General features: G+C 40.3%; 1 protein-coding gene and 1 long non-coding RNA gene across 2 annotated transcripts in view; one reads left to right on the forward strand and one right to left on the reverse strand.

Annotated features, from left to right (window-relative positions):
* Window positions 1-24048, forward strand: part of LOC127139150 (uncharacterized) — a 204025-nt gene that overhangs the window by 164888 nt on the left and 15089 nt on the right. Inside the window, exons 3-4 of the long non-coding RNA XR_007809139.1 lie at window positions 2032-2237; window positions 2419-2457. This is a non-coding gene — a long non-coding RNA (uncharacterized LOC127139150). The remainder of the gene's footprint in view (window positions 1-2031; window positions 2238-2418; window positions 2458-24048) is intronic.
* ndfip2 (Nedd4 family interacting protein 2) lies at window positions 10744-20804 on the reverse strand. Its single transcript, XM_018689215.2, has 8 exons — window positions 20579-20804; window positions 16760-17000; window positions 16353-16483; window positions 15707-15794; window positions 15069-15193; window positions 14012-14078; window positions 13787-13892; window positions 10744-13699 (listed from the first exon to the last, which is right to left on the reverse strand). Exons 1-7 carry the CDS (start codon window positions 20603-20605, stop codon window positions 13789-13791), a joined length of 783 nt encoding a protein of 260 aa, XP_018544731.1. The 5' UTR covers window positions 20606-20804; the 3' UTR covers window positions 10744-13699; window positions 13787-13788.

The following is a 24048-nucleotide window of genomic DNA, read 5'->3' on the forward strand; positions in this document are numbered from 1 at the left end:
CATTATTTTGTCTTGGCCTTAAAAGATGGTTCCTATTGACTCCAATCCCGCATTCAATCTCAGCCGTTTGCTAGGGAATCAGAGAGCATTTGCCAGTAAGTGCTGTTTATTCCTTTCAACTAATGGGGATCTATGCATCAGGCAGAATGTCAGACAACCTCTCCTCCCCACTGACATCTTGATAAGTGGAAAATTGGGCCTGGAAATGGAGCTGGAGAAGGTTTACGGAGTCTCTCCACCCTGCGTAATTGCAGCCTCGAAGCTGGCCGTAATTAATCTTTGAGAAAACTTGTCAAATTATTAATAGGGCCCTTAAGTGATGGCCCTGAAAGGAGGCCACTGTTCAGAGATGAAGGAGTGGGAGCAACAGTTTTTGGAGGGTTACTGTTTACTGTGAAAATATGAAGAGGTCGCTCTCCAGGAGTTCCAAGACTCCACATGTCAAGGCTCTCCACACATGAAGGAGTTAAAGGGAATGTAGGTCTCTCTGGAAACCAGAGAGCTTAGGCTTGAAACTTAAAATGTCATCAGGTATAAAGTGAGCTGCTCAGGAGTCACCGAACGGAAGCCGTTTTTGTCGACACACCAAGCAATCTGTGGTTTTAGAAGAGAGATGTTCAGGTTCAGACTTACATAAGGATTCATAAAAAACTCTATTCTCCAACACATAGGCTACACTCTTCGCCCTCCCTGCCTCTCTCCCCACCCCCTGCTGCTAGTGAACACAACAACCATTGTTTTTACCCACTGGCCACCTCACACCATCCCATTTACACGTTTGCATCTTTGCAAGCTTCTATGGCTGTGCGTGAGAGAGATTACTCTATTCACACCTACTGAATATGTCAGTTTGTGAACGCTCATATCAATTAGATTATTAATAGGAATTTGCCTAAGGAAAACAGGATGAAGAGGCTGCACACCAGCAGCTCTGATGTTAAAGATAACATCACCAAGATAATACAACTCACAGTGACATTATGCAAACATACTGATTTTGAGATGATTTCAAGGTTCACTACTACTAACTATCACTAAACACACAACTGAGACTGATGGAATTTGATCATTATAAAAAAAAAAGAAACCTCTTTGGATGAAAAGGAAGGCTCACGAGATTAATAATAGATCCTGCAGGGAACACGAGTGACAAATGTCACGGCAAACTGTCGAATAGCTGTAAAGGCATTTCCCTAAAAAACAAAAATCTGAGACTCACAGCAGTGTTAGAAATAGGATCACAAGTTGTAGATTCATCTCTGAATCATGATTGATCATGATCGTGATTTTTTGATCAATCAATATAGTTATATTCATTTTTGTGCTAGAAGAAATCACTGTGATCACAGATCAGTAAGTATCTTGACATGAAAATAAATGAAAAAAATAAAACATAAATCACTAAAAAAAAAAATAAAAATAAAAGAATCAATAAATAATGAATCACTGACAAATGACTAGCACTGGTATGCTCGTTTTATCGATGGTGATACGTGCCTTGCTGCCTCATTGACTCCACACTGGATCCTATCATTATAAATCTGAAGTGCTCTTGTGTTTAGAGTTCATTTTAGTTTTAACATGAAATATCAGAGAGGAACTGCACTGGACTGGCTTCCTGTTAGTAGAACTGATTGTGTTTTTGTCAGAATAACTGAAGAGCTGACACTACTCTCTGCCACAGTTACTGATAAATATACTCTGTAGTCAATTCCATCTCACTCTCTATTGTTGTTAGCCTGAAACTAATTATATGCTTGAGCACAGTTGACTACTTCAGTTTCACAAGAAACAAAATGAAAGCATAACATTCAATGAGGGAAACCAAGTGCAAGCTGAAATTAAGAAATCAGATCAAATATTATGTGATGCCCAAGGTCACAGTCCTTATTATCAAATTTCCAGACACGAGACTCTAGCTGTTCCGCAACTTCACACTGCTGTGTGTTTTCATGGTTAAACTGTCGATGAGGAATAGGTAGTGGTGTACTGATCATTTTCCTTTGTATGTTTCTCTTTGATCTCCTGAAGGTGTCACCACTTTGTCCACAATCGCCGAGACGCCGTCCACAATGAGAGAGACATTGTCCACGGCTCACAAAGACACAGTCAAAAGTCGCAGTGACAGAGTTCCCCGATTTGACGACATCGTCCACTAGCAGAGAGACATCATCCACAATCACAGAGAGTCTTCGTACAATGAAGTAGTTGTTTGGGACCAGGACAGAGGCCTCCAGGTAATTCACAAACAGCACCTGTCCAACACAGAGCACTGGCATTAAACAGTTTATGTCACAAAAAATGACTGTTACTGTTGGAAAGATAATGACCAGTTATGCCTTGTTAGTATTAGTTTTTTTTTGATTAATGTTGTGTTTGGAAAAACCTGTTTTTAAACAAATGTTCCGTGTGTTTCAGCTGAATTGACAGAAACAACAGGATCTGCCAAAGGCGAAGGTAAGAAAATATTTTTATTTCTATAAAAAAACAGATCAGTAAAATATTTCTGAAACTTCATATCAACAAACTACTTATTCAGTTATCAAAATATAAATAGGAAAGAGAGAAACACAAGCAATAACATCAGAAAAGTGTAATAATAGAAGTAATGTAATTATAATATCAGAAGATCAGTAAAGTATCTGTAATTTAGAAGTAATGTAATATAAAAGTAATATGTAATGGTCAAAGTAATCTAATATCAGAAGTCTGACTTCCTGTAGGTTTGAGGCCATGACATCAGGAGACTTTTTTGTACATCTGGGCATGTTACATATGTGGTCCAATGGCATGGGGGTTTTGAAATTTTCTGGGGGGTGTTATAGAGTTATTTTGCAGCGCCCATGCACAAGACCCCTAAAATACATACATTTTCGACAGGTCTGACACATGTGCAAACCTTTGTGAGTTTTTGAGCATGTTTAGGCCCTCAAAAAGGCGATTTACTTGCTACAGGAATAACAATAATAATCCGAGCAGTTCCGACAGGGCTTTCACACACTTTTTGCTTGGGCCCTAAAAATGCGTCTCTCTGTTTTTGCAACAGATAAAACTGTATTTGGCAGTCGGCATTTGTGATTCAAGGCTATTTCTGTAGCCTGCAAGACTCAACGTGGACATTTATTCTTTGAAAAGTTTCAACGTAATACGTAGCATTTTCCCTTTTTCTAAGTCTACCCAGAGTTGACTGCTACCTAATGCCCTCTTGTAGAAATATCTTCATCCTCCCGGATGCTGTTGTCCTGTCAGTGTCGTGTGACTTCCGCTGATTAATGAGCGGCTGTGTCGCTGGTGTATTATTCCTCAACTGGCAGACCAGGTGACATCCACAGTAGAATGTCAATATTTGCTGACATTGAGCTTGTACCAGTGTGTGCACGTGCGTATATTATAAGTGCTGCTCCGGACACACAGTGCTGCATAGGAACAAGGGGTAAATGGTGCAGAAGTCAAACAAAGCTTATTGTTGGTCAGTCTGGTCAGACAGGTCTTTGAGAAAGATGTGACACTAGGTGTTGGTATTTTGTTAGCAATATTAGCTGCTAAAAATCTATGTTAAGTGACATGTATACACCAACAAATATCTTTTTTAAAGACCTGCTGCTGTTGCTAGCTGCTAGCTGCTATGACCTACAAGCTAGTGGTTAGATACAGTTTTAAATAATGGGCAGTAGTAGCCAGTAGCTTTAAATTACATGTGATTCGCTAAATGTATGTATATGCTTTTGAGCTCAAGATGGGTCATCAAATATAATATGGAGCTTTTAAAATCCTAGAAAACTTATTTTAACGCATTTAATATATGACCAGAGATGACAATTAACACGAGAACACACAGTTAGAGCTTCTTTTTTTTTTTTTTTTAAAGCTATGTCATTGTGTCTTTAAAGACATGACTCAGGTCCTTTTTTAGGAACTTTTTGAGTCTACTTTGGTACCAAAGGGTGCGGTTTGCTGCACAGGATAGTACAAGTAAAGTTTAGACAATTCCAGGAAAGAAGTGAAGTAAACTTTCTTTTCCACAAGAATTGTGCCAAGGCAGGACGACCCACCCACGAAGAATTACCCCACACACTCATTATACAATGTTAGATTAAAGACTTTACTTCTCATCTCAGTGACAAATTCTTTGTTCTTTTAAAGAGGTAACCTTTAGGCTACATTTGAGGTGGTGTGTAATCTTCCCAGGTCTCACATCTGTGGGAAATGCCCTAAAAATCCCAGTGTATGTGAATGTGTATTGTGAGGGGTGTGTTTTGTACGTGCAGTCTTGTGAAATGTCACAGTTCCACGCTTGACATCCGACAACAGACAGGTATGTGTCCTGGAAGCCATTCCAAACCCATTCTTCCTGTATGCACGAAAGACGGCCCAAGGCCCTGCTGTTTGTAGTGACTCCTGAATGAAGGAGGCGTGTGTGTACATGTGAATGCCAAAAGCGGAACACACAGCTTTTCTGTTCTTCCTCAACACTGTGTTTCATGCCCACTTGAAAGCCACGCTGCCTTGTGCCAAAGAGATTACATATTTCCTCACCTAGTGCCACGGGGTTAAGAAGCTTTGCTGTTGTGTGGGTTACTGCTGTAGCGAGTGAATGGAGGGTTTGGTATATAAAAACACATATAACAAAAGGCTGTTAAAAATGGTTTAAGAAGCTGTTTTGAAGATTCTGTAAACAGGGTCTATCAAAGTCTGCAGGCACTGATAAAAAATCTAATCTAAACTCAAGGTGCTCTTACTGCACTACCCTTTTGTGAAGCTTTCAACCACATCTCCCCGTTATACTCAGGTCATGTAATGACAACAGCTATGTTTTGCTTTTATTTTGAAATCCTCTCAATTTACCTTTTTTCTTTGCAGTGCGTGACAGTAATCAGCTCTTGGTTGTCGATCAAATGCGTACAATACTTACCACCTGAGAATCTCTGAGGTTGCAAAGAGGTGTAGCAGTCCACATTAGCTCTCCGCTTTCCTAAATAGCATTTAAGTAACATTTGTTAACATACTCTGTACGACAGAAAAATCAATACATTATCTGTGGATCAGACATATAGAATCAGTCTTTGCGAGAGGAGTTAAATAAATACTAGAAAAAATTTGATTTGACACCTTGTCTTTCATCCTAGTTTAGGAGTTTCAGAGCATGATAGTTTAATTACAAAACCGTAGAATTAACACTTGAGAGTCTTGTTTGTGGTTTGATAAGGCTGATGCACTGACACTTGGTAAACATCTGTATACGATTGGATCAGTTTAGCAGTTTCCTGTATTTATATGTGTTTGTTTCCATCACGTTTTTATCTGAAGCTTTGTCAGATACACTGCAGATCGCAAATATTTTCTTTCCACGATATCATTTCGCATGGCCGCTGGTTGCCCGGGCAACAGTTCCAGCAGGTAACCCTGTAAAACCGTGACTTGTCGCTTTTACCTTTTGGCTTATATACAGATTACAAAACACGATAATGTGTTTATAAAGTCAAATTTAGAGGTGCCGGTACTTGTAGTTTTGAAGTTTTCAGAGAGCTAGGTTAGCTGTTTCCCCCTGCCCCCAGGCTTTATGCTAAGCTAATTGGCTCTGGCTGCTAGCTCCATAGTTAACAGACAGATATGACAGTGGTATGTCATCCAACTCTTGATAAGAAAGCGAATACATGTATTTTATTGCAAAAGGTTGAATGATTCTTTCAGTGTTAGGTGTAAATGTGCACAATGACATGTACAAAATAAAACAGAAGAAAGGACCTGCACGCCAAAAATAATCAGACAGTTCTGACGTGCTTGTAGATGAAGTGTTTTCATTGATCAGTACGTTGTGTTGTTTGGCAGAGTCAAGTTGTCGGCTATCAGTACTGACACCCACAGACGTTAAAGCTAATGAGTGAGCATGGTGAAGTAGACACACACACCAACACCAGTTGGTTTTAAGCATGCACACACACACACACACTCAGCAGTAGCCAGGCAGCCGAGGCCTTCAGATATGCTGTTGACAGAGATTGTCAGCGCAGCTCACCGGCCGCTTTTCTCTCTCTGCGTGTGACAAAGTTTACTTTGGGCTCGAGACGAGGCCCCGACCAGGCTCCACCTGGTCAGAGCGAGGGCGAGAGACTTTCAGATACAGAGACGGAGAGCAAGAAAGGATGAGGAGAATGAGTTCAGAGGGAGGAGAGGGCCTCATAAAGGGAAACATTTGCAAACCGGAAGGGAGTTATGTAAATGGGTTAGTCATTAAGGCCTTCTAAAAGAGAGGAGGCCAGATTGGGGCCAGGGGCAGGCGGGCAGGCAAGTAGGGAACATAAACCCATTATGTGAATAGGCTTCTCTGTTGAACGTAAGCTACTCTTTCTTTTCCTCTTTTTAACGTTCAGATTTTGTTTTCTGTATACAGTCTTTACTGAAAGACTTCCTCCAGCGGACACTGATTGTTATTCACAGTGTGCTCCTGTGTTACTACATCAGCGCTGCTGGCCCTCACAGATAATTCAAAAAGCCTATGCAGAAGAGATGTTTTTAAATGATAATTCACATCAGTTCTGAGATGAATCACGTATTTGACACCATTTGAACTGACAACAATGTCGTGGAAAATTGACTGAGTTGACGCATCTCTTCCACACATACAAATTAGTTTTCTCTGCTTTCTTGCTACAAAGAAAGAGATCCAAATTTCAAAAGAAAAGACAAAGTATTATTAAATAACCCAAAGCAATGCCTGTTTTTCTCCTTTACTGCAAATATACTTAAGCCATATTAGCAAAATTTAAAACAATAAGACATTCCTCTGGCACATAGATGAGCACTGTAATGGTGTGGAATACATCAGCAGTGTAGTTATGTAAGCAGCAATAGCCACCATGGCTTTAAAAGGATGGATGAAAGTAACACAAACGTAAAGTAGCTGGTCTAGTGGAAATCAGTGTTAATGTTAGCGAGAAAAGTAATTTGTTCACACAAACTGAGAAACATCACAGCATCTCAGAAGGAAAAACAGGATAAAAGAAACAGACTGGTCTTGAAAGTAGCGTTAAATCACCACAACAAAAAATGTCTTTATGACATTTTAATCTGCTGTTGTAGAGCCAGTTCTGGCAGCTGTAGCTCACACGGCTGTTGTCAGCAACACAAAAAAAGAGGAAGAGAGAGACAGAGGGAGAACAACATCCTGTGTCTAATGTGACACCTATCAAAACCCGGTGTATAATTTACACAGGAAGGGAAGAGCAACACCTGAGCCCTGTCTGTCAAGAGGCAAGAGACAGCTTGTAGCTTCAAGGATTTCACGGTGTACGGGCAGATGAGGCTCTTCTCCCAGTACGGACAGTACTCTGGTCTAGTCTCGGCCTTGAGTAAGGTCATCGGTCCAGATTTCTGCACTGGACTTAGGGTAATTTTTCAAATGTCCTTTTTGCTGATGCAGGACAGTGTTGTTTATGGGCTAAAAATGATAAAACTATGTCACATTAATGAAACTGCCGTAAGATGTCACTGTTATCAGTTACTCCACGTTTCAGAGGGTAATGGGGTGAATTGGATCTGGATCCCCGATCCTCTTTTTTCTTTTAAAGAGTGGAGGTTGCAGGAGCATTAAGTTCACAGAAACCTCTGCTACTCCCGCTGCAAGACACTTAACCTGTAACTGCTCCACTGACGCTATACCTCAACATAGACTCTGCGGTTTTACTTACAAGTTTACATATAGGTGAAGGGAATGCGTGTGTAGCCAGTGCCACCGTGTGGTGAAAAAGGATATTACATGAAAATGATCTTGGCGATGGGAATAGTCACTACAATCCGAATGTCTTAATGCTGATTACTGGGCTCTGAAAAAGCGAATTGTGCTTGAATCGGGAGCTTTATAAGGCAGGTTCAAACATATCTGTAGAAAACAGAATAAAAGAATGAATGCAAGAGGGTAATGCTAATGGCACTGCAGGTAAAGGGAGGCACAAGTGTTTGAGATAAAAGATCATCTTCCATTTATTAATAGTTTTCTAAATAAATGAATTTTAACTTTTAGCCTACTGAATTTAAATGGTAGTATCAATGGTAAACGGTAGAATATTAGCATTAAATACTACTTGAGTATTGTCTCAGGACTTGATTGAGAGTATGGAGTTTCACAGAATGGCATACACATACATTAGATTTCTTCCTTTCTTTTTTGGAAGACTTTTTTGATCACAGTCCATTTTGTTCATTTGACTCTGTGCCAGAGTTTCAATATTCCCACACTGCTCTTCTTTCTAGGTATTTACACGGTTGTAATTTTGTAGCTAAATGATCATTATTCATATCCCAGACCACCAATTAACGGTCAGCCATAAAATACTAAGTATGAATTCATTTGAGAGAGGTCTCGTTTCAGTGCAATTCAAAATTATTGACCCAACAACTTGTAACGTCAGAAAAGCCAGGGGAAATTATATTGGGCATGAAATCCCTGTGGAGAAACCAGGGGCCATTTCTATCTCGGCAAGTAATTACATTTGTGTTAGGCACGGTATCATTCAGTTTAAGGTATCGTGTAGCCTTCATTAATCCAGTGACAAGTTAACTATAATGTTATCTTCAGTGAGTACTTTATGTCCTAGATGGGGCAGTGTGGTTTGTCTTGGTCTTACGGTTCAGTTGTTGTTTGTAAGTTAACTTTTGGTCTTAGGCTTTCATTTTTACATATTATGTATATTTAAAAAAAAATAATTATAATGAACAGTGATAATAACAAGTCTTTACTTAGAAACTTTAGGTGAATAAATTAGGGTACATATATATTTAAAAACCTGCTGGTTTTTCTGCCTCCTGACCAGTGGTGTTGTCTTCACACGTCAAACCAAAGCTTTTGGACATTAACACGGGCGGCAGCGTAAGGAGAGAGGGGCTGGTTAATAGCCTGAGGCACTGGGGTGTGAGGACACATTGATCTAGCAGAGAGCAAAAAGCTCTCCCAGAGCAGCGCTAAAGAGCCTCTGGCTTATATTTATCAAGCCTCTCCGAGTGGTACCGCTGAACTCGGATCAGTGGTTAGGTCATACCGCCATTTAAACTTCAATAAAACTACAGGAGTAAAATGGGTCACAAATCACCACTGTAGCATAGCTGACTTAAAGAGAAACTGAACCATAAAAATAAGATATCAGATCATCAATGAAACAGGAGCCATTTAATAAAACGACAAGAGAGGTGTTAAATCAATATTTTAGAATACTTTGACTTTTAGATTTTATAGATAATAAAGATGTCTGCTCATCAAAGCCATACGAGCCATTCAACATTTATAGTCCTCCGTCCCCATAATCAAATAATATTAATGCTGCCTCCCTCGTGCATACAGTTGGGGAGTCCCATCACTTCAAAACCCATGAAAGTTAAATTGATCATAAAGGATTTCCGATGAAGAAAGTGAATTCTTACATTTTAGCTGAAAAAAAAAAAAACAAGGATCTTTTTGGTGAGCGATGACCTATGGGTGTCTTAAAGCATTGTCATAATTGATCGATTGATTGATTTTTTATTTAACTGTGAAGTTAACAGTAACCCAAAGACATAAAAAAGACATACTTAAATTGGAGTGAGGGCTTGACAAGAGTTTTGACACTTGAACCCCTATAAGTAGTGTGTTGCAAGCAGTATTTGGCTCCATCTAGTGGATTTAATGAATACAAACTGCAGCAGTGCAGTGACAAGTCACCACACTTTTAATCTTGCTGCAAATGCAGATGATATGAGAAATAAATGAATTTATAGTACAGGTCACGGGATGTACTACATAGTGGGGGAAGAAAAGAAATGGAAAACGTTACCAGCGTATCTTTATTCTAGAGTGTAAAAAGATGTTGATTATACAGAGACTATAACACTTGTAGGAGCTTTTATTCTTTCAGGTTAAAACCATCCTCTTCCTGTGTGATTTTTAGGAGCAACACGACCTTACTGCCACAGGCGTTAAATTAAGGTCTGTTCTCTTTGTTCTCTTTTCTCTGCCGTAGAGCTTTAAACAGCATGGTGTCTGTGGACTGGGCTCCTACAGTTAACCTTTATTATCAGAAAGGTAAACCCATGTCAGATGCATCGCGTCTATGAGAGGAGAGGCTGAAATCCACAGATGATCAACAAAGACACACAGATGGCGCTCAGGCCTTTATCCCACCAAGTGGTCGATAAAGGACAGACCAGCATTGCCACTGTGGGTGAACTTTGCCCAAAGTGGAATAAGTCTAGTAATAAATGTGCCCAAGTGCCATAAAGATGATGGGCACGGGGCATATTTGGACATCAGGACATTTGTTACTTCAAGTAGTTATTATATTTTCAAGGTCATTTTGTCTGTATTGAACCGTGAAGTGAAGGCCGAGGGAGATAATACAAGAGAAAATGGACAGTGAAGCTGGTTGAAGGGCAGTTTCACAGTGAGAGCATGGCAGTGATGGTAGGGAGTGAGCCTGATGATTGACTGGATGACAGACATAAATATACCACTACACCTTTAGAACTAATAATATGAACTATTTTTTGTTTGAGCTCATGGTTCATGGCTGCTGAAAAAGGGCAAACCGCATGATTTTTTTCTTTTGTAGTGTCATTTTGATAATCCTAGTTTTAACTTTTGATACTTTACATAATACACTCTCCCAGTTTACAACCTGCCAACCTGTATAATTTTTTTGGCATAATTCAGACTCCAAGCATGGTTTTAAAAAAAAAAAAAAGAAAAGAAAAGAAAAACAGAACCCGACGTCAGACTTAACTGGCAGGTTTTTGAACTTTATTGGCATTTTGGCAAGACATCATCTGTCAATTAAATTCCAGTTACAATTTACAATAAATGCATAACAAGTGTTTTAGAAGATGTTACAAGTATTATTCTGGACAAAAAATTTACTTGGCTGCCGTCTCATTTTTTTTTCTTCATTTATTTACAAACAAAGAAATGTATTTGTACTAGATTAATCCTAATATTAACCCACTCATTCGAGTGGATAAATCATGCAGCAGAGCTTAAATTCATTGAAAGATCTTGATATTGCTGAAAGAGGCTTTTAAGTGGGATATGACCAGAGTCAAAAAAAAGAAAAGAAAGCTTAAAAAAAGTTTGAAAGTTTAGCAATACTCAAGCTGTCACAGTTTAGGCTAAAAGCGATGAAACGAGACACACAATAACAATATTATCATTTTTGAAAAATAAAAAGTGCAAAAGGCAAATTATCCATTTGGGATGATTAAGAATTCCAGTTGAAAAACTTGGATGGCTAAGATAACTTTTTAAAGGTTCTACCCCCGCATCAAGTTAAGCAGATTCATAAATCATACTGTACAGAAGTTCTTCAAAGTGCAAATATTATGAATTGGCATAAGCTGGTATATACATTTCATTTTCTGGATGACAAAAAATAATAATCAAAACCAGGTTTCTGTTTCTTTGTCCAGTCAGGCTCCATTTTCATGACGCACGCTACTCATGCTCCATTCACGCTGGACAGTATCCCCTGACTTCATCGCTGTTGTACACACACACACACGTCACAGAAATGGCAACATCTGCTGATATTGTTCTCAGTTTATCACATAATAAAGGTAATTTCGTCCACACGGAAGCCACCCTCCCATCAGGAGCTACATCACCAAAAGCTTCTCGCTCGGTCAAAAGAAAAAGGAAGAAATTTTCAAATCTAATCTTATCATAAAAACCAAAATCCCAGAGAGAGATCCACGTGCTGGTTTTCTCTAACTCATGCAGAACATGCAGAACCAGTCACAGTCTTACTGATTTTATTGCATTGCATTTTCCTCTGATTTACTGGTAATTGAAATAATCTTGTTGGCGAGTGTGCACAGTACACACACACACTTCTTACTTGTCCAGTCAGCACTTCAGCTTTATCTAAAAATTAAAGAACACTTTGCTCTGGACCAAACCTGATATCATAAGTGGATCTCAATCTCTGATGACTAAACTATTCAACTACATCTATTCCATTACCACAGGACTCTACATCCACAAGAATATTATTGTAGGTCATGACAAGTAACTAAATTGCATAAGACTCTTAGACTCCAAAGAGTTTTTACTCAAGCCTGGCACGTTAACAGTTACTGCACTGCACTGTATGTAAAAATGCTTATTCCACTTCCACAGCAGCGAAGCAGGAGGCGCGTACGACGCCGTCCTCCTGCCTTTGAGCCACTTTCCACTGATCCTGCTGGAGCAGCCCGCGTGGCCTAAAAAACACTGATTTATCCAAGGAGCTTTCACTGATTAGCCGTGGTCCTCGGGTAGCTTACAGAGACTGTTTTGCGATCGGTGTGGAGAAGAAAAAGCCGGTGTTTATGACGCTTTACAGGGGACCGGGGAGATCGGTTGCGATGAACCCCCCACCCCGAGAAGATGATAAATTATTACGTTTTGGTTTTCATGTTTTGGAAACTTTCTTTTCATTTTGCTTTGATTCAGACAGAGAGAACGCCAACCAGTGCAGAGATAAATATAGCCCTCCTTTTCTAAAAATGTCACGATGGAATAGAACTGCGTCTGCATAGGTCAGGTCAGCGTGACAGTTATCATTAGAAAGCAAAGACATTTCTGCAGATCTGTTTGTGCATATTTCAGGTTAGTTAGTTCAGGTTTACAAACTCTTTTTTTTTTTTTTTAACAGATGTGCATTTAACTACCAGTCTAAGATTTCAGTTTTTCGCCTCAAACATTTGCTTAATGACTCATAGATTAAAGAGCAAAATTGTGCCATTTCCTGTTTCAGCGAGCTCATCCAAAGTCCGAAGGTCAGGGCTTAATGTCTCAAAAACTTGGACATTGTGAAAGAGTTTCCACAAATTCCAGTGTGTTTTCTGCCCTGTGGTACTGGGTCACTTTTCCTTTCTGGCTTCTACTTTTCTTTTTTTTCCCCAGGTGTAGAGAGGCTGAGGTGTTAGGATCCTAATTATAAAACTGTCAAGTAAGATTTAATTTGGCGTAAAAACGCTACATCACAGTTAAAGTAAGACTTATTGAAAACACCCTGAAATTAAACAATGTGGAATGGTAAAACAAAACTAGCACTTTAAACTGCTGAAGGTGTATTGTAATGTGCAGAGGGTGAATTCCTTACTCGGTCGACGAACGAGGCAAAGTTGGAGGGAAAATCTGAATATCAAAGGCTCAGAATGGGTTCACAACTCCTACGCATTTTCTATTTTAATGTGTAAATGTCACTTTATAGACACTGAGGTTTTCTCATTCAAATATGAGCTGATGACATGGTTGTCACTGTGAAAACACAGAGAAAGTAATATTATCAAATGACAAATGCATTAAGACGTTGTTTCATTGTGCTTTCATTTAGTGATTTTGGATTATCTGTCCTTATGCCAAGTGTTGGCTAAGGTCAGTCACGCTCCTGCACATGCACTGGGCTCGGCATTTCTCACAACTGCATTTAAAGCTTTGAATCAAAGGAAAATGAAACACAAAAACAAAGCCAGGGAGGAGACGTTAAGATGTATTTGTCGGCTCGGTTCGGAGGTGTTGCGACCGCAGAGTAAGTCGCGTTATGCTTTTAATGAGACTGGTAACACTTTCTCCCTACTTTCTTTTCCTTCATTCCTTCCCCCGTCTCCTCTGTTCGCTGCAACGCTCCTCAGTCAGGTCATTCGAGGGGGAGGGAAGGAACTTCACATTGAAAAGGAATGGTGATAGTGTGGAAACCTGTGGGGGTATGAAATCAAGTCATGAGGTCAAGCTGCAGTACAGTCATTTATGTCTTTCATGTTTTCTGTAAAGACGTGACCATACCTTTAATAGAGGAAGAAGAGGCGTGTTCTATGAGAAGTGGCCATGTTCTCTGACATGTTGCGAACTTTTAGATAGTTGACAAAACCTCTGAAGAACAGCAGGAGACCTGTGGAGGGAGGATAACGAATACATTTACTCGCTTCACCACAGAAACTTCCACTATAGGGTGTGTTTGAACTGACAGTCAGGAAAATAGTACAATTTACCATATAACAATAAACTCACCAAGCAGCAGGAAGATCCACCAGAGCCAGTACTGACCATTGAAGTAGCCGGTGAAGTAGTCGGAAAACTGGACACAGAAACGGATGTTTAGCACTTTCAGCATGTCTTACATAGAATACAATCGGAGGAAAGTATTTAGAAAAGTCTACTCTGCAATGAGTAGGACTTTAATAAGTCTTGCATGTACTCTGTTTGTTTGATTGTAAGATGACCATTATTATAAGATGGCCACCATTTTTCCAACGTGTGTTGGTGGAAAAGACTAGACTCGCAACAGTGCTCATTCTTGGCTGCGTTAATAACTCGATGGGAGTGTTACACAAGCTGTCAGGAACTTGAGTGGGTTAAACTGGGCTTCTTAAGAATTGTAGGGGCAAAATAGTTCAAGACCATAAACAGGCCAGAAAAACTTGTCAGTATAGCAACAATAAAAGGTACTTGTAGACAGTGAGCCGTTGTTGTTGCTGCTTCATTTGTTTTAGTGTAAACAGGAGAGGGAGGATGGCTGCTTCTCTCACGGCTCTTTGCCACTGCATTTGGAGTTTGTGACGGTTCAACTCTTTGGACTTTCTGCTCACAGAATCAAAACAAAGAACACGGATGCAGCGACTGCTCACTGTGTGACAGCACCTTACGAATGACCTGTAATGCTGCACTGTTCTGTAGTTGACTTGGATATTTGAGCGTCACTGTGCAGAATGATATGTGCGTTTGAGGCTGTTTAACTGCTGAAGGAGGAACGTTTCTCTGTGCTCACAAGAAAATATGCGGACGGACGAGCTGATTTTGCCACGTTACAGCTAGTTTGGAAACCGCCAGCCATGACCACGTACGCAACTTACAGATGTGTGATGTGGAACCTCCAGTGAACATATGCAGAGAGAGGAGACCTGACTTGTGTTACGTCGTGTGTAGTTAAACGTTTAAACCGTAGATTTTGGATTTTTCTGAAGTGAGAGGATGTTTTTAAAGCGTTTTAGTTTTGTATTATTCAGTAATAGTCAGTAACATTTAGTTTTAACTGGGCCAAAAATGTTGCCCAGATATAAGTACATACCCTGACAATGAGAATCCACTTGATGAGGGACAGACCAAAGCCACAGATAGCACCGTAGCGTCCTGCGATGGTGTTGGTCAAACAGAAGGACAAACAGAATCCGATCCAGTTGAACAGAAAGGCCACTAGAGGGACAAACATAAAGACATTTAGTTTTATAACAATAACACCACAGAAAAGGAAAAGTCCTTCATTTAGTTGTTCCTGCGTGGTAGAATTCCGTTCAAACGTTTTTGCCTTAATTTATTTTGAAATTGGCTGTGGAAAATTTCAAAGTTAAAGTAGTGGAAATGTAGATGGAGTTTGATGAGGAAAACCTAATGCAAAAGCAAACATTAGATGATAATCATCTTAATGCTGGCCTTACAACCACACATCAATAATTTGTTACCTCTTGTTTATAACAGCGAGATGATCATAAAGTACAGAGTTTAATCGATCAACTTGATATTGAAACACAATGTTTTATGATGATAGATTCAGACATCACAGTTGTTTGTCGTGGCCCGTGCTCATTGACCTCAGCTCAGTTATTCAAGTCTGACAAATGAGGAAACAATTATTTGAATTGCTCAAGCGTGTCATAATCTTGGTCAAACAAACACTGGCTCCAGGCAGTTCACGTATGACAGACTTACTGAAAAAGGCCAGCATGAAGATTCCATCGTTTCCAACTCGCAGCTGATCAGCGTCACTGAAATCATCTCTGGGTGGGAATTCGTCATCCTAACGTGACACGTAAACAAACCACAGCAGATAAACATATAATACTGGTTAGAAAATATACCACAACAGACACACTCACGAGACAAATGTTCGACCTCCCTCACCTTGACAGGGCGTTGTCTCTTGGCATCTTAATAAACACTCATTCAGTTCTAAAAATAACTCCTGTGACGCCAACAATAGCGGCTGTTGAAGAACTCAAATCCATATAACTAGTCAACAATTAAATGTAGGTTATCATGTCTGAGACGTCCGGGACTGAAACACTATGACTTCAGCAAATTTATAAATAAATGTACAATCTGATATATGTAAATGTATATATATCAGATTGTGATATAATAGAGAAATATTTGACATGTAGGAACAAAAATAGGTGTGCTTTGTTTATGTTGTAAGGGTGTAGCACTTTAGACGTAAACACTTTCTTTATGACACAGTTTGAGGTAAAATGCGTCAGTGGAAGTATGTCCATAAATAGGGAGGATATTTTATTTACTGATTTATTTTTGGATTCCAAAATGGAGGAAGAGTACGTGTACGAGTGCGTCTCCTTACCCGTGGCATCACCTCCACAGCGGAGGCAGCCATGGCAGCTGCTTTGGCCTTCTCCGCTTCGTCATATGTGGGCAGGGAGGTGGCGACACTGTAGGGCGGCGGCACTGGGAAGTCGCCTCGGAAACTAGTCTCTGTTGGAGGAACAGAGAGGGAAGAAGACTTGGTTACAAAGGAAAGAATGGGAACCACATTCTGTATCAAGCTAAGGAGCTGCCAGTAATGTGGTAATGCTGTCATGGAAATCAACATGACTCATGAGTAAAGTCACTCCAGAAGTTGCCACAAAATGGCAAAGAGATGTAATCCTGTTGCTGCTGTAGGAAGCATGCATCCACACTCTGGAGAGATAAAGTTGCAGCTCAGAAAATTCACATTTAGAGGAAGAATGTAATCCTGTGAGTGAGTACCAGGTGCAGCGGCAGTTGCTCCCAGGTCAATGGAGGCGTACGGAGGTGGGGGTGCCTCTGCTTCCCCTTGTGTCCTTGATCCCGACGCCTCCCCCGCTGACGAGGCAGTGGCCGCGCAGGCCTGGGCCTGGCCCTGGTCCTGGCCCTGGTCCTGGCTGGACGTACCAGCCTGGGCTGTGGCAGAAGTGCACGGCTGCCGGTCACCGGCGGACGCCTCCGAAGAGTCGTCCTCATTGTGCAACTATCGAGGGGGAATTGGCACAAAGAGATCAGCTGATCAGTCAGCCAAAAAGCATGGCTGCTCGAGGGGCTGCCCACACTGTTCCATATTTAATAATAACTAGTACTTTCCTCTACGCAGAATAGGTCTTTCTGAAGTCGAGAAAAGCGCACGTGAAGAAATACACACCTCGCTTTTTGTGAGCTCACACATGAGATTGTGTACTAATCACTGCCGCTTGACTAAAACAACCAACAGAGAGTAAAAGAGAAGAGCAGAAGTAGTAAACTCTGTATTCATTAGCTACAATTTGGGGGATTTTGGCTAAATATTTTGTAGTTTGACGTCATTACCGTTTACTTATAGGAGCAGCAACATCAGATAGTTATGTAACAAAATGAGCTTTGTGCAATCTGTTTTTGTTTATCAGCTTTTTGTGGATCAGTATGTAAGCCAGATGAGTGAGTTTCATTGGCAGTTGCAGGGAGATATTTATCTTGTTTCATCAGTTGTTTAAACAGGTATAATGAAACAAAAGAGCAAACAACTTTAGCCTGTTTTTTAACATCACTATCGTTCCCGTCATCCTCAGTTAACGACAGTTGAGTAGTTTTTGGAGTTTTGTGTTCTGTTTGGAAATGCTCAAAATCCTAGAATGTGTTTATGAATGTGCTGAGATTTAATCAGTCAGCAAATGACGACGTAAACCAGTCATTTATCATAAACCATCCTCAATGCACTTGATAATCAAAATTCAATTATAAAGCTCTATTCATTCAGGCTCAGTTTGTCTTAGAATATGCTTTTTAAGTTACACTCCTCAAGATTTTCATATAATCAGAGCCAGCTTTCGATACCATGTATAGTCAGCATTCTATCTGCAATAACCATTCGGTGTCCGTACAGTCAGTCATTACCTTTATATATAGTATTTTGGATTGGTAGCGGCAGGGTCTGCCATTCCTGCACTGGTTTTAGATTGCCTATCTAAACATGAGAGACCCATGTGTGTAATCCTGTGCAATTTTATCTCATGCATTACAGCTTCACTGTTTACTATTCATTCACCTACAGTCACGTTAGGATCTGTGCTAAAATACAGCTCATGCAAATACAACATTGTGGATGACAAACTCTATGCGCTGGAATGAAATTACTGGTGGTATATGCCGGCTGTGCAGGGTAAGAGCAGTACCATTTGACCTCGACAGAATGTTTGACACTGTACGCACAGAGAAGGGAACCTACACCAGTATGTCAACAGAGGAAGGTCTCCGGAAAAGCGATACACATGTAATCCGTTAATGAGAGTCCGTGTTACAGCTGAGAGAGTCATCTACAGACTTAAGTACATTAATTTTCCTCGGACCAAGGAGCCAAACGCCCTCTGAAATTACAGAGGGGCGATGAGAATGTGATGGTTACAGAATGGCTGGCGGGAAATCTGGGTGGGCAAAGTTAGGGAGCGATCTTGTCTCTGTTACTTTTAACAAGGTGCCCTTGAGAAAGCTAACTCGAGCGTTAACAGCTCCCGGCCACAGCAATTTGTTGTTCAATCTTGTCTTTGTACAGCGACAATAAGGTGAATATTAACCTTGACAAAATGTGACTTATTTGTTTAATCCTATAATATCAGGTCAATGTTTTATTTACCCGTACAATGCTACATTACCCAGCATTATCAGATAACTAACACAGACTAAGCTCAAGTGGTTCAAAACAAAGTTCTGAACAACGTAAGTAAAAAGATAGAACATCATAACCTGTCTGCTTTTAACATTTTAGTCCAGTAGCTTCATTAAGTTTGCATTTTGCAAGATAAGCACAGTAGCTGAAAAGGTTGATGCGGTGGCGTCCAAATGCTGAGGGCAAATTTAGTTTCGGTTTTAAACTCGCTTCGGTTTTGGCTACAAGTAGGTCGAAGCCTGGTATTTTTCGAGGTATTTCTGAGTTCCAACGATCAGCGTCGTAATTCTGTGTTTAAGAGGGAAATTCACAAATTCAAACATTTTCCATGAAGTAATGGCAATTTTTTGCTGTGGTGCGAAACCACTACAAACAGGGGAAACACCCTGTGTGATAACACATGACTAATAACAGAAGAGCTCTATTAACTATTGGGCATTTTTAAAGACATATAGTCATAATAAAAAGGAAACTTGCTCATCACCGTGCAGATAAGCTTTTCCAAAAAAAATCTTGGGAACTCAAACCACCTCGTAAACCTCCACCAGCGCAGGGTCGATGTACAAGGCAGAGAGTGAATGAGCGCCTGACGACTGGCTCAGAATCAAGGACAAAGCAGAATGCACCCCCGCGCACAGGGGATTACATAAGATCTTAACAACATAGCCAAAAGCCTCCTTGTGTGTCCAAATATACCCGAAAGTCAGGCAGGCCTGCTCAGAGCAGCAGAGCCCCATACTTGAAGAAATCTGAGCGGTATTTAGAAAAGAAACTGTGAGACCGAGGGCAAACTGTGTGGGTGTAATGAGATGACGATGGGGCTGCCTGCACACCACAACATCTGATAACTTTTATCAGTTTGGCCCGAGTGTGTTGAGCCGTGCAGTATCTCAATAATCCTCGAGATTCCACAGTTCAAGTTGATTATCGTGCATCGCATTAATCTTATTTCAACCAAAACGGGATTATTGTCGAAATCTCTCCCCTTTGTTCAAGGTTGAAAAGTTAGAACACAACACCCGATTTACTTTGGCTCGTTCTGAATCCTGTGGGATTAACACTCACATACCCAGAACCACAGGCATCCGAGCACAAAGCCGATTTTATCCCAAAGCGGTCGTAACTATTTCCAAAATTTCTCAGCTGCTGTTGTTACTGTACACGGAAGAAATAACCTCCGCATGTTTAGGCAAGTTAACCCAAACATTCTCCAATTTATGAGCTGGCTGTTTTCTTTACCTACATTGTTTTGAATAGATGTGGGAACACAGATGTTAGTGCCATTGAATTTCTTTCTTCTGCCTGGAAATAAAGCAAGTCGTACTTTGAAAAGTTATTTATTAAGGTATCAGTTACATAGTTATTAGTGGCGGTCCCTTAACAGAACTCTTACTGGCCCTTTGGACTTTAATGCTTAACCTGGGTGTTAGCTAAATTTAGTAATTACAATAATGTTCCATTAGCTTGTTTATTCATTCCCCTTTAAATATTAACTTAAATTTAGGTTTGTTTGCGTTACGCGTGTGTTAACAGCCATGTAACTCACCGCGGGTTTTACAGTCAGCAAATAAATACACATAAGAGAGGGTTTAATAAGTGTGTAATACCGTTTATGCGGGTGTTAACTTTCAGGGCCTACGGGACTGATCTTAGCTAACTTAGCTTAGCCGATGCGGAAGTGTCTGATGGAAGACTAGCTGTCAAAACAAAACAATTTGGAAGAAGGGAAAAAATAAGGGTAAAATGTAACACAAGTAACCATAAACCGCTTTTTACTTTCGAGTCCGTGTAATAAAAGTCCCTCTTTTGATAGTAATATCTTCGGTGCCTTCATTCAGGCAAGGCCTTGTTTCCTGTGTCAGACAGGCCGAGCTATCAAACGGTGTTTTGATCTCCCCTGTCCTCACACTCACCACTTGATATCGGCTTGCTGGGTCCATCCCGACGAGATTCAGCTGGCAAGGAAGCCAGCCGAGAAAACGAGAGGAAAATCTAACTTGGGTTTGCTCCGAACTTTGCGTTACAGGCAGGAGACACTCCTCTCAAACAACGCTGGATAACAGGATACAAGCCGATGAAAGAAATGGCTGCAAACCACAGTGTAACTGCTTACAGAAAAATACCGTTGTGGGCAAAACGTTCACTTACATAGTCGAGCTACAACTAAAATGTAATACTTCCGGTTAAATTTTTCAAAATAAAAATTGTATAAACTGTGCATCAAACGTTTGAGTAACATTAAGACTATATTATTGACTAACTACAAGCGAATTAGTAATAGCTTTTGAACTTCAGGGGTCTTTTCTAACAACAACAGCAATAATAATAGTAACGATCCATTATTATTATTATTACTATTATATCACATTAAGGCTGACATCACGTCGGTAAATTGGTAAAAGGATATCAAAAGCTGCCACTTAATGAAGGTGGGCTATTAAGTGTAGTGTAGCCTGTTATTTACTGCTATTATTATTTTGATTTTATTATGCTAAAACATTTTGCAGCTGTCAGCGTATGTTTTATTTTGAAGGCGGAATCACTTTTTGTCCGATTTCGGTCTGGCTCTGGTTAACTTAATGGCGGGGGTTGAACACGGGTTTCCACGGATTGAGGAAACGTGATGACGCAAATACACAAAAATGATAAATAACTGAAACCAGTAGGTGGAGCCACAGCCAGTTTATATCAGTGAACCAGCAGCAGCGGACTTCCTGCTGCTTCACATCATGAAATGAACGTTACGTGTCTCAGTTTGAAGTTAATTTCGTATTTTCATAGTCTCTTTTTCTTTAAATGATAATTATGAAAGACAGCAGCACAAAAGGGAGATCTATTAGACTTCCAACCCGTGACCCAACCGGTGTAGTAAATCTGGCGTCGTATGAAAGACACATGACCTTTGAACAACGTTATCAACAGACTTTTATTTTGTAACATCAGCCGAGGAGCAGATTGCATCACTGTCTTAGATGTTTACAGTATGTGAAAGACTAAATACAACACAAATTTAATCCAGAGCTTTCTAGATGTTTTCTAGATTTAGATGTAGTGTATATATTTTTCATAACTTTGATACCTAAGATCCTCTATTGTTTCTGTATTGCCCCTCGGTGACCCCTCCTTCAGTTTACCAAGAGGTCTGTCCTTCTGCACGTGTAACACCCGTAGAAACAAGCAGCTCTTTACAAACAGCCCTCTCCCGCAGAGAATAACCTCAGATGGATTTCACGGTCTTCGCTCTTGGCTGCGAGCATTGCCCGGGATTCCACTTTGCAATATTTGGCCAACATTAACAGCTCGCTGTCAAAAATAAATAATATTGGCCTATTTCACAGGATGTGCTGAGATAGTTGCCCATGTGTGTGTTCAAGTTTGAAAGTTTTATCTCAAACTGCAGACAGATTCCATCCTATACCACATATGTGTTATGTTATGTTTACGCTGTCATGCGTTCTGGCCTCAGGGCTAATCCTGGGTCAGCACTGCAGTGCATAATAGGCTCTTGGTACCTTTATGCATGTAAGCACTGGAGTTTCAAGGATAAAGCAGAAAGAGGTAGAGAGACCAATACAGAAAGCAACGGAGAACCAGAGGGTATCTGTAGTTTCCCTTTAGAATAATAGCTGTTCAATACATGCAAGACATTTTGAAGGGAAATATTCCCATGATGCATTGCTAATAGGATTTTGTAGTTGCAAAGCTGTTTGGTACAATTTTTCCCAAACATCATTTTTAACCCAACTAACTCGCTCTACTGCATTTCTAACAAGATGCTGATAAATGTTCCCTCTGCAAACTCCAAAAACTTAGTGCGGCCACTTGTCCAAAGAACTCCAGCGGCGTTTCTCTGCTCCTATCTGCCCGCTCCATCGCTGTAATACACTCACCATTCCTCCAATTTGCTAAAAGCTGGCTAAAGCCACCCTAAACAGAGTGAACAATGAATGCACGGCGAGGTATCGATAAAAGGCTCTTCTTGAATTAAATATTAATCCCATTCACTAAGAAGGGGATTACTGTAGTACATGTATCAGTTAAGCAGCTCATATTGAGAAGGAGAGGAAAGGAGAGGGTAGAAAAATGTGAAAAAGACACGAGATGCGATGCAAAAGAAGTAGTCACAATATCTCGCATCACTGCATCTAAAAGCGTTTTGCCCTTTGCAAGGCAGCGGGCATTAGCGGCATTAAGGATTCATGTGCGGTGGTGATATATGAGTTCCTGCCTGCACCTTTCTACAGCAGCAGACCTGCAGGAGAGTAAAGGGGACTTGAAGTCGTTTGCCCAGCCGCTGTTACTACCCCACTTTTAGAGCCTATAATAGTACTTTAGAGCATCCATCACTGGCACACATGCACACCACACAATCAGGATGTTGTTACTTGGCAACGTCATTTCAAGGTAAATAGGTGCTATAAAAAGGTGTTATATAAAGAAACAGTGGGTGTCTCTGTCAGATGCTGCAGCTTTTCAGCGAGGCAGACTCATTCTTATGCTGTGAAAGCTTTGCCATTTGACTGGGGGTGAGTGTTTTGTTAGAGGCTGATGGAATCGGTGTATTACAGGAGAAGACATCTGTTGGTCTCTCAAGGATACAAGCTGCAATGTAATTGCCTGGCCGCGGTGCATTTTAGGTGAATTTACATTTTATGTGTGGAAATGCAGGGAAAATTGCATCATAGGAAGGATATGTAATAGACCTCGATATATTTCCAAATTGTTAAATATACAGTCTGACACAAAAAAACACAGTAATTCAATCTGAAGAGCATAAACCAGGAAATAATTTATATAAGGGACTGTAGGAAAATTATTAAAGTATAGGTAGCTTGTAGGGCCAACATATTTGTCTGTAGAACTACAGACCGCAGTGGATTTTTATAGAAAATAAGCGATTAACATTATATCTATCGACAGTTATTCCCAGCTTTACCAAAAGAATCAAATACTAAATCTGTCATATAGAGATATTTTTGCAAAGAGGTTACAAAAGGTAAACAACTGTGTCAGCAAATATTTGGTTCTTTGATAACAGGTCAAAGATACAAGGCAAGTTAACTACAACTCCCAAGGTGCAGTTTAGCAAGAAATCCAATCACTGATCTGAAAACGTGCAAAGCTAACGGCGGCCGAAGCTAAATATTACAATCTCGAGAGAAATGACAATAAAACCTGCATCTTTAATGAGGTTACTTACTCACAGCGTACCGGCTTCTTCTCCTCAGCAACAGGCTCATGGGTATTGTAGTGTTTAGACCCATCTGTTCTGCCAAAATGACAAAACAGGATTTCTCAGAAACAAAGATGAGATCGTTTAAACAGACGGGAATTGTGCGATCGGTCCATTAACCAGGACGGTCCCGTGTTTTGAATGCGAATA

This window comes from Lates calcarifer, linkage group LG7_2 (assembly GCF_001640805.2).
Source record: "Lates calcarifer isolate ASB-BC8 linkage group LG7_2, TLL_Latcal_v3, whole genome shotgun sequence".
Lineage (NCBI taxonomy): Eukaryota > Metazoa > Chordata > Actinopteri > Centropomidae > Lates > Lates calcarifer.

Bases quoted from the DNA above. Each gene is read 5' to 3' on its own strand.
- ndfip2 (XM_018689215.2), bottom strand. From the start codon at position 20,605: ATGGACCCAGCAAGCCGATATCAAGTG. The intron at 16,484-16,759 runs GTACTCACTCAC...TTCCTCCAACAG, and splicing joins AGCAACTGCCGCTGCACCTG to AGACTAGTTTCCGAGGCGAC. The intron at 13,893-14,011 runs GTGAGTTTATTG...CTCCCTCCACAG, and splicing joins GTGGATCTTCCTGCTGCTTG to GTCTCCTGCTGTTCTTCAGA.